This window comes from Pseudoliparis swirei, chromosome 22, assembly GCF_029220125.1.
Source record: "Pseudoliparis swirei isolate HS2019 ecotype Mariana Trench chromosome 22, NWPU_hadal_v1, whole genome shotgun sequence".
Classification (NCBI taxonomy): domain Eukaryota; kingdom Metazoa; phylum Chordata; class Actinopteri; order Perciformes; family Liparidae; genus Pseudoliparis; species Pseudoliparis swirei.
The window spans coordinates 21,270,754-21,288,357 of NC_079409.1; the positions used below are offsets into that span (position 1 = coordinate 21,270,754).

Here is a 17,604-nt window from a genome sequence, read left to right on the forward strand (position 1 = left end):
TGGAGCAGTGGGTGATGGAGCAGTGGGTGATGGAGGAGTGGGTGATGGAGCAGTGGGTGATGGAGCAGTGGGTGATGGAGGAGTGGTTGATGGAGGAGTGGGTGATGGAGCAGTGGTTGATGGAGCAGTGGGTGATGGAGCAGTGGGTGATGGAGCAGTGGGTGATGGAGTGGGTGATGGAGGAGTGGTTGATGGAGGAGTGGGTGATGGAGCAGTGGTTGATGGAGCAGTGGGTGATGGAGCAGTGGGTGATGGAGCAGTGGGTGATGGAGTGGGTGATGGAGGAGTGGGTGATGGAGCAGTGGGTGATGGAGCGGGTGATGGAGCAGTGGGTGATGGAGCAGTGGGTGATGGAGTGGGTGATGGAGTGGGTGATGGAGCATATGCACTTGACAGTTGAAGTGTGATCTAAAGACAGAAGATGTTCAGTCTTCTTGGAGAAGAGACGATTCAATAGAATCTCCTTCATTCTGTCCCGAGGAGAAGCAGCTCGTCTCCCTCCCTGTGTGAGTCGGAGGATTCACCCAAATCGAGCACAAATGTCCTCCAATAATTCTAAAACGTCATCATCCTTCACTGATTTCCCGACGTTCCCACATTAGACATCCATATTTTTGGGTTGTCTAGCTATCAAAAGTCAAAAACACTTTCCATGGCCGACATCAGATAACAGCGCTACGGATTCATCTCTCCAACCACTGGGGCTTTTTTTTTCTATCCAAAAAAGCAGCATCCGCAGAGTTCTTGCTGCTCGCTAATGAACAGCCGGCGGACCCGGACGGGAGGAGGCTCGGTCACGTTCACTGGGACACCCGCCTAATCTCTGGCATTACTTTTGTGAAAGACAATTACTGATCAGTGTGGTGCGACACATTTACAGGCACATTCACAGAAATGAAAAGGCTTGGGCACAATGGCATTCGACAGAGAAAAAATGTTTAATAACTCGAACGAGCACTCGGTAGAGCGCATACCTTCGCATATCACAAGATTGGGCATTGAATTATGAACATGTTGGCATTAGTTGCATGCCAATTGGATAGAAATTGATGGTAAAAAGAAGATGTTGACCTTTCCATGACCTTGACCTTTGACCCGATCGATCCCAAAATCTAATCAAATGGTCCCCGGATAATAACCAATCATCCCACCAAATTTCATGCGATTCGGTTTAATACTTTTTGAGTTATGCGAGTAACACGCATACAAATACATAAATAAATACACGGCGATCAAAACATAACCTTCCGCATTTTCAATGCGAAGGTAATAAAAACACACACAGCACATTGGGGGGGGGAGCGTTTGCGTATAATAAAGTGATGTCCTCCCTCGAGTGTCTCGAGCGCATGAAGAGGAGGAGAGAAGCACACATGCTCCTCTCCCTAATGCGCCTGCACCTCTCGGTTTAAGTGTTTTGTTGTTCAGAGCGACCGTTGCGAGGTTCGACCTCAACACAAAATAAGAGTATTTATGCTTCAAGTAGTCCGATGGCTCTGGTTTGTTCCCCGGTCTGAGGCAGAGGCTCCGATCAACTAAAAAAACAAGATGCGTGACGTAGATTTATTGTATTCATAAGAAGGAACAGCGTGTTGGATTTGTTTTTTTAGGTGGGGGAGATTTATTGGCAGAAAAGGAAGTTATTATTCATAAAGTAATGTTTCCATGAGGGAATACAATCTGATTTCAGACTTCTCCATTCATTTATAAATAATAACTATTTTTCAAAGTTGTGCGTCCACCTCTTCACGGAATCCGCCATGTTTCTACGGCAGCCCAGAAAGGACAAACCAAACCCCCGGAGTTGTTCTGAAACCCCGGCGATAGAAACCACTGCACACCTTCATAAAGTCATGCCTCCGTGAGTCAATAAACTCTGATTTCAGACTTCTCCATTCATTGACAGATAATTTCAACTGTTCTTCAAAGCTGTCCGTCCACCTCTTCACGGAATCCGCCAAGTCGCACTGCCATGTCCCTACGGTAGCCCGGAATGGACAAACCATGATAGGTAGATTTATTGTATTCTTAAAATGGAACAGCGTGTTTTTGGGGGGTGGGGTGGGGAGAGGGTTATTGGCAGAAAAGGAAGATAATATTCATAAAGTAATGATTCCATTAGTGTACAATCACCTCAAACTAGGAATCGTTACCTTAGAACGAGTCGTTTATATACATCGTTACCTTAGAACGAGTCGTTTATATCTACATCCACCGCCATGTTTCTACGGCAGCCCAGAAAGGACAAACCAAACCCCCGTAGTTGTTCTGAAACCCCGGCGATAGAAACCACTGCACACCTTCATAAAGTCATGCCTCCATGAGTCAATAAACTCTGATTTCAGCTTTTCCAAAAAGCCGTGTTCCTACGGTAGCCCGGAATGGTCAAACCAAACCCCGAAGATGCCCCTGCACCCTCCCTCACCTTGCTCCTAGCTCCTAGCTCCTTGCTCCGTGGCCACTCAGTTTATAGAGAGAAAGCTGCAGCTGGACCAACAGACATCCCTAAATATGAGCCCTCAGTGGTTTATGACCCGCGCCGTTACCTTCAGGTGCGTGGCTCTCTTGAAGGCCTTGTTGCACAGGCTGCACACGTGGCAGCGGTCCTTGCCGTGCGCTTGGCGACAGTGGCGCCGCAGCGTGTTGGCGTTCTGGCACAGCAGGCTGCAGTAGTAGCACTGGTTACGGCTGTCGGCCTCCGCCTGGACGGCCTTTGACCCCTTGTGGACGACGTCGGTGATCTGGATGGAAACACAGAGACAAATTATTACGGACTGAAAGTATTCAATCGTTACCTTCTGGATTGTATTACTTATATCACTCATGGTATTACTCATGGTATTAAGCAGGATATTACCTATGGTATTACTTATATTACTTATGGTATTACTTATGGTATTACTTATATTACTCATGGTATTACTCATGGTATTACTCATGGTATTACTTATATTACTTATGGTATTACTTATGGTATTACTTATATTACTCATGGTATTACTTATGGTATTACTCATGGTATTACTCATGGTATTAATCAGGATATTACCTATGGTATTACTTATATTACTCATGGTGTTACTCATGGTATTACTGGTATTTTTATAGTTTGGCTTCTTGTAGAAATGTTACTTTCTTGATTCTTGTTCCTGAGTTTGTTCTCATGGTTTAATTCACTGATTGTAAATCTCTCTGGATGAAAGCGTCTGCTAGATGACATTTATATTTTAGATATTGCGCTTTCTAAAATAAAAAGTACTTGTGTTAAATCAGAAAGCCGGCCTCTCAAAACTCTCTGAAAGGTACATATGGTACATATTGAGATAAATATCCAGTCGTGTCTTTTTAGAGTTTGATGAATGTGTTTTCTTCCAGGCCGCCCGTGACAACAACAACAACAATCAACTGGGGGCTACTTGTTGAGACGGGTAATCCATCGCAGTTAATTACCGCGCTGCCATTTCAACCATGTGCTCAATTCATCACCTGTCGAAGCTGCGGTCGCATTTATTCGACAGCGCCTCCTCTGAACATCTTAAACATACATCTTAAATATCATAGAACGGGGGCTGACCAGTATGACCTGCTGGCCCGGGTCATTCAGCACCGCGGGGAACGTCTGACCCTGAAGAGCCAAAGACACTCTGGTGAGGCGGCGGACAGACGCCATGACGTCCAGTTTGGTGATCGCACATGCTTCATGACATCACCGATTGTTTTTATTAATGTTTTATTTACCTTTTAATAATACCAAATAATAGGAAACGACGACCTCCCCCGTTTTTCATTTTAAATGCGTCTGTGTGTGTGTGTGTGGTCTTTTCTTTCTCTACCTGCGCGTTGAGGCTGAGCGTGACACCGTCCAGCATCCCCTGGGCGTCGGCCAGCGTCAGAGTCACACTGTCCTCGCCGGCGACGCCCCCCGGTGACATCACCAGGCTCTGGGACACAGCGGCGTGCGAGAGGGTGGTGCTGGGCGGCAGGCTGGAGACTGACGGGGGAAATGCGGACCACCGGTTACATCACTTTTTAACAGGTCCTAAACTGGCTCATTTCCAAAAACTAAAGTATTTTACATAAAAGCATTAAGAGAGTTACAATTTAAAAACTAATAGGAACATCCATTAAAACATTTCAAACAGTCAAAAAGCAGAAGAATAGAATAAAAGTTGCAGTTTTAGAAATTAAATGCATAAATTGATTGATATCCTTTAAATCTGGTTCCACTAAAGTAACTGCTGGATTAAAGGAGCTGAAGGTCTCTGAGGGTCTCTAAAGGGGTCTCTGAGGGGGTCTCTCTGAGGGGATCTCTAAAGGGGTCTCTGAGGGGGTCTGAGGGAGTCTCTGAGGGGGTCTCTGAGGGTCTCTAAAGGAGTCTCTGAGGGAGTCTCTGAGGGTGTCTCTGAGGGGGTCTCTGAGGGGGTCTCTAAAGGAGTCTCTGAGGGGGTCTGAGGGAGTCTCTGAGGGTCTCTAAATGGGTCTCTGAGGGGGTCTGAGGGAGTCTCTGAGGGTCTCTAAAGGAGTCTCTGAGGGTGTCTCTGAGGGTCTCTCTGAGGGGGTCTGAGGGAGTCTCTGAGGGTCTCTAAAGGGGTCTCTGAGGGGTGTCTCTGAGGGTCTCTAAAGGGGTCTCTGAGGGGGTCTCTGAGGGAGTCTCTAAAGGGGTCTCTGAGGGGGTCTGAGGGAGTCTCTGAGGGTCTCTGAGGAGGTCTCTGAGGGTCTCAGCAGACCTGCAGCTTTCAGGGACTTTGTTCCAGATATGTGGACCAGAATGCTGCTTCTCCATGTTTAGTTCTGACTCCTGGACCAGGAAGTGGACCAGTCCCAGACCAACTGAGGGGTCGGGACGGTTCACAAAGGCCAGAAACCATTCCGGCCATAAACCCTTCAGTGATTCATAAACCAGCAGCAGGATATAAAAAGCTAGACGCCAGAGCAAAGACCTCAGCAGGGAGGCGATGGGATCCACCTCCCTGGTCTTAGTGCGTCGGATGTGTACAAACTGTATTTGAATGAGGACGTTTATGGTCTCTGCCACAATGCGGTATATCATCACAAGACATCCATATGGCCCTAACTGTCTCGTGGTTCCTCTCCTCGGAGCTATAATAAGTTACACAACATCTTTTTTTTTTTACTGTGGCCGCGTCACATTAAGAGCATCCAACCGGCAAAACTCAGTGGTTTCCAGTGTGAAGCGGGGGATGAAAAAAGAAGCAGCCGCCACAGTTAGGTGACCAGCTATCACGTCACATCTGACCCCTTTGTCTTCCTACCTCAACTTCGACACCTGTTGAACACTTACACTCTATTTACACCAAATGTCTGTCTACTGTTCAACCACGTCGGAGGAAATGTGGGTACGGGAAATGTAGAATAATTCAATTCAATTCAGTTTATTTGGATAGCCCAATTTCACAAATTTGTCTCGGAGTGCTTTACAATCTGTACACATAGACATCCCTGCCCCAAAACCTCACATCGGATCAGGAAATACTCCCAAATAACCCTTCAGGGGGGAAAAGGGAAGAAACATTCAGGAGAGAACAGAGGAGGATCCCTCTCCAGGATGGACAGGTGCAATAGATGTAATGTGTACAAAAGGACAGATTTAGAGTTTAAATACATTCAATGAATATGACAGAGTGTATGAATAGTTAATCGTAGGCATATTCCACGATGGAGACCTCCACGATCCATCAGGCAGATGGCGGTAGAGAGGAGGAGTGGGCGGAGTCTCAACTCCCATATATTTTGTCTATGCCCGGAAATTGTACATTTTTGTGGAAACGTGATGGTCGAAATGGGCTGCGACACACCCGAGTCCTGTATGTGTCTCTACTTTGGTAATGTGACAACGGATACTGAGTTCGGGGAAGACGGGTGTCTGCTAGCAGCTCGTAAAAAGGCGATTACGAAGGGATGGCGCCGCCATCACAAGACGGATGGGTTGAAAATCGTGAAATATGCCTGCTACCAACTACGCCATTGCCCTGTTGAGACTCCGCCCACTGTTGAGACTCCGCCCACTCATCCTCTCTACCTCCATCTGCCTGATGGATCGTGGAGGTCTCCATCGTGGAATATGCCGACTACCAACTATTCATACACTCTGTCATATTCATTGAATGTATTTTAACTCTAAATCTGTCCTTCTGGTCACATGACATCTATTGTTCTGTCCATCCTGGAGAGGGATCCTCCTCTATTCTCTCCTGAAGGTTTCTTCACTTTTTCCCCTGAAGTGTTGTTTGGGAGTTGTTCCTGATCCGATGTGAGGTCAAAGGTCAGGGATGTCTATGTGTACAGATTGTAAAGCACTCTGAGACAAATTTGTAATTTGTGAAAATGGGCTATACAAATAAACTGAACTGAATTGAATTGAAAGATATGGAAGCGTTACCTCACAGAATAAGAGCTTTATTTATTTTTTATTTCTCTTGCTGTTATTATTTGTTTTTCATTTCTGTATATATGTGTGTTATCCGTGGTGAAAAGACAACAAAATGAAATACTCTATTTGATGCTTCTATTTGACCCCCCTCTTTCCCCCATAGAATGAGCACCTGTATTAGTAGAAGTGACATCAACCAGCTGGCCACTAAAGACCCTCGTCGGTGCTTTTGCTCCACGACCAAATAATAATAATGACAACGACATTTTCATTAGTTTTGGTCTGGGAGGAAACTCCATTATATTAGCGGTGAGTAACAGCAGACGGTATTTGATTAGAATAAGCATGCGATATGGGCCCCGCACAGGTTATCAGTCGTCGTGCAGGTCGAGCCACATTAACATACAGAGTGACTGGAACGCTTCGGTTCAAGCGACAACGGCAGAGACGCTCGCGTGAGGCAACGGGGAATGTGTTCCACTCGAGTTGAGAAGGGAGGGTAATGAAAGGGAGGGACGAGGAGCCGGAAATGTTGATTAAGCTCCGAGGTGAAACGCAAACGGCGAACAAAACAAACCGTATTTGATCACTCGGCGGTGCACAGAGCCCGTTTTACTTTCTCGCCGCGCGTCGCTCGGAAACAATAGCCGACGTCAAACCCGGGTGTGCGTCCGCTCGATGGATGCGCCGCACGCGCAGATTCAAAACCCCGAGATTAAAACCCAGCGAGTCATCCGCGGGCTTCCCCGCGCGCCACCAGATACGATCCGTTCTCTTTTTGATTCAAAAGCGTGGCCGTGCTCGCTTCTCCCGGAGAAAAACAAAAACTTTGTGAGGTCATCTATATTTTAAAAGTCCAGGTATAAAGATAAAAAGGTGCATTTGGCTTCAAGTCCACTGCAAAGTGACTTCAGCAGAGTAAACACCAAAGAATCTCTCCCAAGGTCCGGGAGCTCTGACCTCAGACTGTATTGACCTCACGGAGGCCGACGGAGCGCCTGTCCAGTATATTATGAGACCCTATTACAAGGTCCTTAACCCTCCGGTTACCTTTGGTGTCAATTTGACCCCATTCGATGTTTAAAGGCTCAAAATATATGATTGACATGTTTTCACGACTTTTCCTTATTTAAACTGGGTAAACATAAAATGAACATGATTACATGTTTTTCATGTCCTGAACACACAAGTGCACATCGGTGTTCGTTGGGGTCAATTTGACCCCCAGGCTGAAATATCAACATTTTATGGACTTATTTGATAGGTTTTGGTTGTTTTGGATGATATTGAGGTCACTATAACCTATAACATGCAATTTTTAAAATCTTCAAAGAGGTTTTAGGCCCTAACAAAACCAGCAAACCACAGATGGTTCACACATGACGCGGGGGAGGGGCCAACATCTACAAGTTTACACATCAGCCTTCTAAACACTATTTTATTTAAGGGCTATTTAGGTATCAACAAACACACACATTATGTACCGGACACTTAACCACGGGAACTAATTGGAATTAGAATAATTTTCCTGCAGTCCAATTGACCTCAAGGGTAAAAGATGTTAGAACCTTTGAAGGTAACAGGAGGGTGAAAGAAAATTAAACCCTAATAAATCGTCAGCGAGAGACGCAGGTTTGTAACTTACTCACATTTAGGGCGAATTAGCCTTCTAGCTCGAACTGTAATGGGCAGAAACCTCAGACGATAGAATGAGAAGTCGTTTCTTTTCCGTTTTTTCCTTCTTTCAAACGTGATTATAGCTCTCGAGTCTTTGTGGCCGTGGATTTTCATTTAATGAAATGAATTCCAATAAATGAAGGAGTCAGACGTCCAAACCGATCCCCTCGTATTCACTCGTCGCCGAGTCCAATCTATCCGACGTCTGGCGGACTCGAGAGGCGAGGCGGGGTCCACTTCTCCGAGAGGAAGTCGCCATTGCGTCCTGCGAGTGCCGTGTGAAGGAAGGAAGGTGGCAGACGGGAGGCCGTGTCGCATGTGGTCAAACGCTCCGGTGACACTTTGTTACCTTCACATTGAAAATGCGGAAGGTTATGTTTTGATCGCCGTGTATTTGTTTGCGTGCGTGCGTGTTATTCGCATAAGTCAAAAAGTATTAAACCGAATCGCATGAAATTTTGTGGGATTATTGGTTATTATCCGGGGACCATTTGATTAGATTTTGGGATCGATCGGGTCAAAGGTCAATGTCATGAAAAGGTCAAAATCTTCTTTTTACCATAACGCGGTCAATTTATATCCAATTGGCATGCAACTAATGCCAAAATGTTCATAATTCAATGCCCAACCTTGTGATATGCGAAGGTATGCGCTCTACCGAGTGCCCGTTCTAGTTTTGAAAAGTTATGATGTTCTTTCGGTAAAAAGACTGCGGTGACCTTGTCGTGACCTGGAGAGAGAACACAGGCGCCGGTACGAGTGCTCACCCGACATCCCGGTGTTGGCGGGGCAGTGAGGTAGGAGGTGGCCGTCGGTGATGGTCAGGGTGGCGCCGGTGGGCTGGCCGGCGAGCGCCGACGCCAGCCGGAGGCTGCCGGTCATCTCGGCCCCGTTGGCGTGGCCGTGCTGCGGGAGCAGATCCTGACCTGCATCAACGTATGGAGAACAGACATGTACGGTCAGGAATGGAGGACATTTGCTAGATTGTTCACAGTCATCCACATTTAACCCTTGTGTTGCCTTCGGGTCATTTTGACCCGATTCAATATTTAACCCTCCTGTCGCCTTCGGGTCAATTTGACCAGATTCAATGTTTAATGTCGGTGTTCTTTCGGGAGTCAACAAACAAACATAAAGTACCTCACACTTAAACTTGGAAAACAATATTAATTATAATAATTTTCTGGAGATTTTAATAGCTGGGGTCATATTGACCTCAAGGGTAAAATATGCTAGTAAATATAAAGGTAACAGGAGGGTTAAACATTGAATCGGGTCATATTGACCCGAAGGCAACACAAGGGTTAAAGGTCTTCAGGTTGTTTTCTTAGACCAGGGCTGGAGAGGAGGGAGAATATCGCGCTCCACTTGAGAGTTGCTGTGCATCTCCAGGGAGGCAAGAGATGAAATAACATGTCTGATGAACTCAGAGAGATTGAAAGTAAAAAGGATTCTTGGAACCCTTTGAATGTGATGCACCCCTCTTCTTTTACACTGAATGTAGTTTTTTAAAAAGTATCTGGATGTCTTGCTATATATATATATATATATATATATATATATATATATATATACACACATACAGGACTGTCTCAGAAAATTAGAATATTGTGATAAAGTTCTTTATTTTCTGTAATGCAATTAAAAAAACAAAAATGGCATGCATTCTGGATTCATTACAAATCAACTGAAATATTGCAAGCCTTTTATTCTTTTAATATTGCTGATTATGGCTTACAGCTTAAGAAAACTCTAAAATCCTATCTCATAAAATTGTAATATTTCCTCAGACCAAGTAAAAAAAGATTTATAACAGCTGAGTGTTTGTCAAGGCTCAGGAAACCCTTGCAGGTGTTTCGAGTTAATTAGACAATTCAAGTGATTTGTTTAATACCCTACTAGTATACTTTTCATGATATTCTAATATTTAGAGATAGGATATTTGAGTTTTCTTAAGCTGTAAGCCATAATCAGCAATATTAAAAGAATAAAAGGCTTGCAATATTTCAGTTGATTTGTAATGAATCCAGAATGCATGACATTTTGGTTTTTTAAATTGCATTACAGAAAATAAAGAACTTCATCACAATATTCTAATTTTCTGAGACAGTCCTGTATATAAATATATACACACATATATATACACATACATATATATATATGTATATGTATATATATACACACACACATATATATAAACACACATATGTATATATGTATATATACATACATATATATACACCTATATATATATATATATACATACAGTATACATACATATATATACATATATACGTACATATACAAATATGTGTGTATATATATATACATATATACATACATGTATGTATATACACATACGTATAGAGTATATATATATACAGGACTGTCTCAGAAAATTAGAATATTGTGATGAAGTTCTTTATTTTCTGTAATGCAATTAAAAAAACAAAAATGTCATGCATTCTGGATTCATTACAAATCAACTGAAATATTGCAAGCCTTTTATTCTTTTAATATTGCTGATTATGGCTTACAGCTTAAGAAAACTCAAATATCCTATCTCTAAATATTAGAATATCATGAAAAAGTATACTAGTAGGGTATTAAACAAATCACTTGAATTGTCTAATTAACTCGAAACACCTGCAAGGGTTTCCTGAGCCTTGACAAACACTCAGCTGTTATAAATCTTTTTTTTTACTTGGTCTGAGGAAATATTAAAATTTTATGAGATAGGATTTTAGAGTTTTCTTAAGCTGTAAGCCATAATCAGCAATATTAAAAGAATAAAAGGCTTGCAATATTTCAGTTGATTTGTAATGAATCCAGAATGCATGACATTTTTGTTTTTTTAATTGCATTACAGAAAATAAAGAACTTTATCACAATATTCTAATTTTCTGAGACAGTCCTGTATATATATATAAATATCTCAATAGTGTGCGAAAGGTCTTACTCTGGAGTATTTCCCTCTCGATAAATAATGTGCATCAGGAGTCAGGGAGCGGTCTCTCCTCGGCTCAGAGGCGCTCTGCTCGGCTGTGTGGATACGGCGCGTGTCGCCAGCTGATTTACGACCAGCTGATTTACGACCAGCTGGCTTTGCTTTGCAGCTAATGTGTTGGGGAAAGAAATTGTTTGTGAAGAAGACATCTCGCTCATAACCTCCGATACTGGGGGCTTTTAATCTCTATTTGAGAAGCGGCTTCAGAATGAATCTACGAGCTCAGAGTAAATATCGCATCTGTGTTTCTCCTCCGCTTGCAAACACGCGGGGAGGAAATCAATAACTGAGTTAGCGATCCATGAGGGATGGCGGGGGGGGGTCATTTCCCTTGGCTTATTGTTAGTCTGCTTCTGCACTTGAGAGGAGACAAGGCCACGGTGTACAGCGATGCACCTGCACCGGCATTATTAAGTGATCCATTCCTCAGGCTACTTCATAGAGTCGTAAAAAGTAGGATGGGAGCCAGAGCCTTCAGCTATCAAGCTTCTCCTCTTTTATGGAACCAGCTTCACCTTTAGTCGGGGAGGCAGACTCAGTCACCTCATGGAGACTGAAGACGTTCCTCTCATAGTCTTATAGTTTGGGCTGAACCAGGTTCACCTGCTCCAGACCTAGAGATGCAGCTAGAGGCTGAGAGGCTGCTGGGGGACGTTTAGGATACACTGAGCACCTCTCTCCTCTCCTTATGGACGTTTAGGATACACTGAGCACCTCTCTCCTCTCCTCTCTCCTTATGGACGTTTTAGGATACACTGAGCTCCTCTCTCCTCTTCTCTCTCTCCTTATGGACGTTTAGGATACACTGAGCACCTCTCTCCAATTCTCTCTCTCCTTATGGACGTTTTAGGATACACTGAGCACCTCTCTCCTCTTCTCTCTCCTGATGGATGAATTTACATCTCTCCATCACACGTTACTAACTCTACTTCCTCCCAAGAGCCTTTGTGCCTTCACGTCTCAGAGGACCACATATTGGACCTGGCTGATGCCTCCTGCCTGGTGAGCCGGCCTCCTGTCAAGGCCCTGCTGATTTTGAATTGCATTGAATACCTGATATGGTGAGGGTGATCTCCTGAGGGTTTCCTGCTGCGGTGTTGCCGCCAGCAGCGGAGGCGTGGGCCTGGACCTGGGCGAGGGCTTGAGTCAGGCTGGAATTGTTGATGGTCAAGGTGATCTCCTGTCCACTGGGGCCTCCAGTGACCAGTCCGGAGCTGCCAATGACGTGGCTCAGGCCCTGAGAACCTGCGGAATCCACGGAACGGCATCGATCAGTCATTCCGCTCACAGCAGGGAGCTTCTCCCCCCCGAGGCTCACCGCGCATTACCTGCCACGTCCTGCTCAGAGAGGCCGGCCATCGTGACCTGAGTCGGCGTGATGGCGGAGGGCTGCAGGGCCAGGCTGGTCAGCGGGTGGAGGACGACGTTGGCGGACACCGAGGGGTCGGCGGCCGACAGGAGCTGGTTGCCCGAGTGGGAGATGAGGCCGGCGTCGACGGTCAGGGGCTGAGAGAGGAGGCCGCCTTGCTGCAGGGTCTGCTGGAGGAGGGCGTGGTCGATCTGGAAGAGAGAGCACTACTTCAGATGAAGGAGAGAGAGAGAGACTCATTGAAATGTGCGACGACGGCCTGCAGATACGTGGTCGCCTTTGAAAAAAAAATGTCAGGGTCATTGGGGGAACATTCGGGCTCTCACATTTGAAGGTTTTGGACCCTGAGACTTCAGTAATTTAGGAAACAAACGCATGACAAACGGCATTACTTCTCCTAATTGCTCATCTAAGTGCTGCTTTAAGATATTTGATTACCTCCAATAAAAAGGAAAACCCCGCAGAGCACACAGGCTCAGTTTTCTCATAAAATACGGCAATAAAAGGCAATCACCGTTCACCGAAAGCCTGATTCATCACCGACACGAGGGGCACAAAAAACATTCACTTTACTTTCTTAACAACTTAAAAGGGATAATTCCAATTTCTTTTCTGAAGTGGTCGTTATACGAGCTACTTATTGTCTCGTGTGTTGGCGAGAGCGGAAGGACGCCGTCGCTCCACGGACAGGAAGCCGAGTCGGGGGCGGCAGCAGAAACACATTCTAGTTTTACCTGGCCGTCATCATCTCTTCAATGACACGAGACTCCTTTGACAAAAACGGTGAATTTGACCTCGCAGCTCTCGTGTTCTGCGAAGGTAAAAGTACAGTCCTTGTGTGGATCCTCGTGGCTTTGAAGTGGGCGTCGATAAATGCGACGGCGTCGGTTCCCCCGCTCGAGAGAGGGCTGTTTGAGGTCCACGGCAACGGCAGTGAAAACATAAAAGAATACTTCTTTAAACTCACTACCTAGCTGCCCCTCGTCCACAGCCGAACATTGCTGTGCTGCTCCGATCACAGAACTACCCGAGCCACCTCTTCATCTCGCACGCACAGTAAACACAAAGTGTGTCACCTGGAGCGTGATGTTGTTGATGTTGCTGGTGTCGAGGCCGGAGATCTGGACGTTGGGGCAAACCAGGCTGGCAGGCGTCAGCTGCAGGTGGATCCCATCCAGCGTGGTCAGGCCCTCGGGGAGAGACACCGTCAGGTCTCCTGCAGCTGCAACACACACACAAAGACTTATTTCAGATATTTCACATTTTAGCCATCAATACTCAACATGTGTGAATCTTTGAACCTTAATTAACCTTCCAGGCAGCAGAGGGGCGGAGAGTACAGTTTGTTCCAGCTTCGACGTGCGTGTGCATTTTATAAATAGCAATACGTCACACACCGTTTAGCTCAAACGTTAATTACACAATAAAAATCACTGCAGTGAAGAGGAGGGTTATGACGAGGTTCTATCAATAGAGTGCATTGCCTGGAACTGTTAATTTACACGGATAAATAAGGAGGTACTTTAATGCGTTTTATGCACTGAGCTATGAAAATGACCTGGTGGGAAAACTGAATATCTCAAAAGATGGAGCGACAACAAAGATATTAATTCTGTCGTTTCCCACGTGATGGAAGAGTAGAAGTTTTTAGGAGAGGTGCACCTGCAGTGTACATTAAGCACTCCCACTTCTCTCAATCAGTTCAGATCTGGAGCAGTAAACTGTAAAAAAAAAAAAAAAAATCCAAAACTTTGATGCTCCGGTTGTGTGTGGAAAGTCATTCCATGACTTGAAACACATTTTAGAGTCCACACAATTCAGAGAATGTTACAAAAAACCTTCCATTATAGGGTAAGTCGTGAATAGGGATCATAATCTAGACTTCTGCCAAGCCGTCATATCAACATTTAATACAGAAAAACCTGTGAAAGCCTCAAAGAAATAAAAACACAGCTCCTTCTGTGGCACCTGTTTCTGTACATCTGACTCACAAAATGCAGCGGAGAGTACAAACATCGTAAACCTCTGTTGGCGTCATGAAGAAGTGATGATGAGATAAACGGAGAGGGGGAACACGGACGGCGGACCGCTCCGTCCTCCTTTAACAACATTTTCCACATCGAGCGTTAGCGAAGCCGAGCCGCGCCCACAAAGCGCCGGGAGATTACTCAGCGGTCGGACATTACGCTCAAAGTGCCGAATTCAAATAAAAAAACGCGTTGCCGTCGGGTCCTCCGTAAAACGTGCGCCTCCTGACAACCGTGCGTCATAACGGCCGAGTTCATAAAATCAAAAAGCTCTGAAACGAACATCAGAGCGCGCACGTGTTCTTCTAATCACAAGCGACCTCATCCGTAACCCCCTACCTGACATGGAGGCCTGTCCCACCAGTCCAGGGGGCAGCAGACTCTGGTCAAACTGGCCCGTCAGCACCTGGTTGGCCGGGAGGTAGATGTTGGGGTCGGAGCTGGACGCCTGCAGCAGACCCACGGGTTGGAGAACGTCTGAAGACACCTGCTGCTGCTGCCCCCCCTGGCCCAGTCCCAGGGCCTGCCCCGTCTCCGGGTCGTGACCCTGACCCGCGGACAGGGCGAGCCGCTTGGACCGGCGGCTGTCGAGGCTCGGCCGGAAGTGGCACTGGATGTGGGTCTTGCGGTGGCCGGAGGTTCTGAAGCGGAGCTCGCAGAAGGGACACTTGAAGGGCTTGGAGCCCGTGTGGAGGCGCATGTGCACCTTCAGGCTGCCCTTGGTGGAGAAGGAGGTGTTGCACATGTGACAGCTGAAGAGCTTCTGACCTGCAGCGATGGAGAAAGGAGAGGGAATGAGACGAGAGACAAGTCCTCCGTCCTTTGTGGGAAGAAAACAGTGATGCGACGCCACGATACTGGAACATATCACACAGAACAACCTGCAATCAGGTCAGGAGGCTTTTATTTCTCTCTCTGCAGTATTTAACAAGCTTTCAATAGAGTTGGGCCGGACTCCATCGCATAAAGCCCATTGTTTCCCCCACCATTCTATCAGGGTGGCGGCCCGACCCCCTGAAATCTCCGCCCGCCACCCTGTAATTTTCTCTATAGCACCAGATTACAGCAGAAGTAAAATGACCCTAAGGCGACAGGAGGGTTAACCCTCCTGTTACCTTTGGGTCAATTTGACCCCATTCAATGTTTAACCCTCCTGTTACCTTTATATTTACTGACATATTTTACCCGTGGGGTCAATTTGACCCCAGCAATTAAAACCTCCAGAAAATTATTAGAATTTATATTGTTTTCCAAGTTTAAGGGTTAGGTACTTTATGTTTGTTTGTTGACTACCTAAATAGCCCTTTAAATATATTAAAAAGTTGATATTTCTTATATGTTTGACACAGTGAAAAACAGCCTGGGGTCAAATTGACCCGAAAGAATACCGACATGAAACATTGAATGGGGTCAAATTGACCCTAAAGGTAACAGGAGGGTTAAAGAGCACGTCTTTGTTCTTTTATTAAACTAAACAGCCGTCTGTTGTTGATCGTATCTACACAACAGCATGTCACTTCTGTCTCTACGTGTCGCGTTAACACTTCTCGACTCTCCGTCTCGCCCTTTCCTATCTCAGGGGGGGCATCGTGAAGGAGTTAAGCTTCGGGCACCAACATGGCTAGCAGCGGCACTAGTCCCCTCCCTGAAGCTGTAAACCTAGGGGAAACACTGAAGCCAACTCATGTTAACTGTTGTCGAGAAATAGTTGATCTTTTCTTGTGAAATTGGCGGCTTTGCGTTATTCGCCGAGAGATTGATTGAAAAGATCGCTCTTTTTGTCAATCGGCAAGAAAACTATGAACATATCTCCCAAAATGTGAAACTATTCCATTATTCCACTGCTCCAAATAGCTCTAATGTTCCACAACTAGTGGGAACTAAAGTAAAAGAACTTCAACTTTGATTCTAAGCAACAAACTCTGGTGGTGAAACTCAAACCTGTGTGCGTCTTCACGTGGCAGTCCAGCGTGGACTTCACCGTGAAACTCTTCCCACATTCGTCACACTTGTACGGTCTTTCTCCCGTATGGATGCGAATGTGCCTGGACAGTAAAGCAGATCACACACATTGAGAAATGAGCGAGGACAGAGGAGAGATTTTAAAGTGTGTGTGTGTGTCCTGAGCGCTGTTGTTAGACTCCGAATATGTAAACTTTAATCATAAATGTGGCTCGCTGGTGAGTATCTGGCTTGTTAAGGAGTCAGAGTTCACTTCAGAAAGAGGATAGGCCGACAACCATTGGACCCGCTTCTGGAGGGATATCAAATATGTGTTGTTTGAATGCTGTTCTTATTTCTAAACAAATACTTCAAAGCTATTTTCTGAATTTCAGGAAAAGACCGTGTACGTTTTACTGGCTGTCATTTCCCCACTTTTCATCTTTAATTACAGGGAGGTCTGACACATGACCTGCTCTGTAAATTGCACGGGGAGTTTGGGTTACCAACATTTCATTGAATAGGTTCATATTTCATCTATATGTGTACAGTATTGTCGTAATAAATAAAAAGGCTGCTTTATTAAATAATGTATCTAGGAGCTGCTAGAGCTGGGAGAAAACCAGAGTCGTTCTACTACTGCTATCTATTATTTACATGCAGCAGCCACGGTGACAGTTCAGAATCTTTTGCTCTGTTTGTTTTATAATAATATAATATTACATAAATTGGTGTTTAACCCTTGTGTTGCCTTAGGGTCATTTTGACCCGAATCAATATTACACCCTCCCCCCGCCGTTGGGTCATTTTGACCCGATTCAATGTTTCACCCTCCTGTTACCTTTATATTTACTAACATATTTTACCCTTTGGGTTCAATTTGACGCCAGCAATTAAAACCTCCAGAAAATTATTAGAATTAATATTGTTTTCCAAGTTTAAGTGTGAGGCACTTTATGTTTGTTTGTTGACTGCCGAAAGAACACCGACATTAAACATTGAATGGGGTCAAATTAATCCTAACGGGGGGAGGGTGTAATATTGATTCGGGTCAAAATGACCCTAAGGCAACACAAGGGTTAAAACACTGGAGATGAATGTTTTGAAGTGATTCGCGTAATCATTTAAGTATGTTTAAGGGGGCTCACAATGCTTTTTTTGATGCTGTAATTTAATTTAAAATCGAGAATTT

General features: G+C 45.1%; 1 protein-coding gene across 3 annotated transcripts in view; it reads right to left on the minus strand.

The window, feature by feature from the left end:
* The window catches only part of LOC130213367 (zinc finger protein 236-like), a 56,673-nt gene that overhangs the window by 9,607 nt on the left and 29,462 nt on the right, over positions 1-17,604 (minus strand). For 2 of the 3 annotated variants that reach the window (XM_056444931.1, XM_056444933.1), the window contains exons 21-29: positions 16,413-16,516; positions 14,811-15,239; positions 13,521-13,666; positions 12,404-12,635; positions 12,129-12,320; positions 8,836-8,994; positions 3,834-3,991; positions 3,575-3,625; positions 2,547-2,741 (exon numbers count right to left, since the gene is read on the minus strand). In XM_056444931.1, the coding sequence (XP_056300906.1) occupies positions 2,547-2,741; positions 3,575-3,625; positions 3,834-3,991; positions 8,836-8,994; positions 12,129-12,320; positions 12,404-12,635; positions 13,521-13,666; positions 14,811-15,239; positions 16,413-16,516 (1,666 nt within the window). The remainder of the gene's footprint in view (positions 1-2,546; positions 2,742-3,574; positions 3,626-3,833; positions 3,992-8,835; positions 8,995-12,128; positions 12,321-12,403; positions 12,636-13,520; positions 13,667-14,810; positions 15,240-16,412; positions 16,517-17,604) is intronic. The other variant, XM_056444932.1, reaches the window with a different exon arrangement.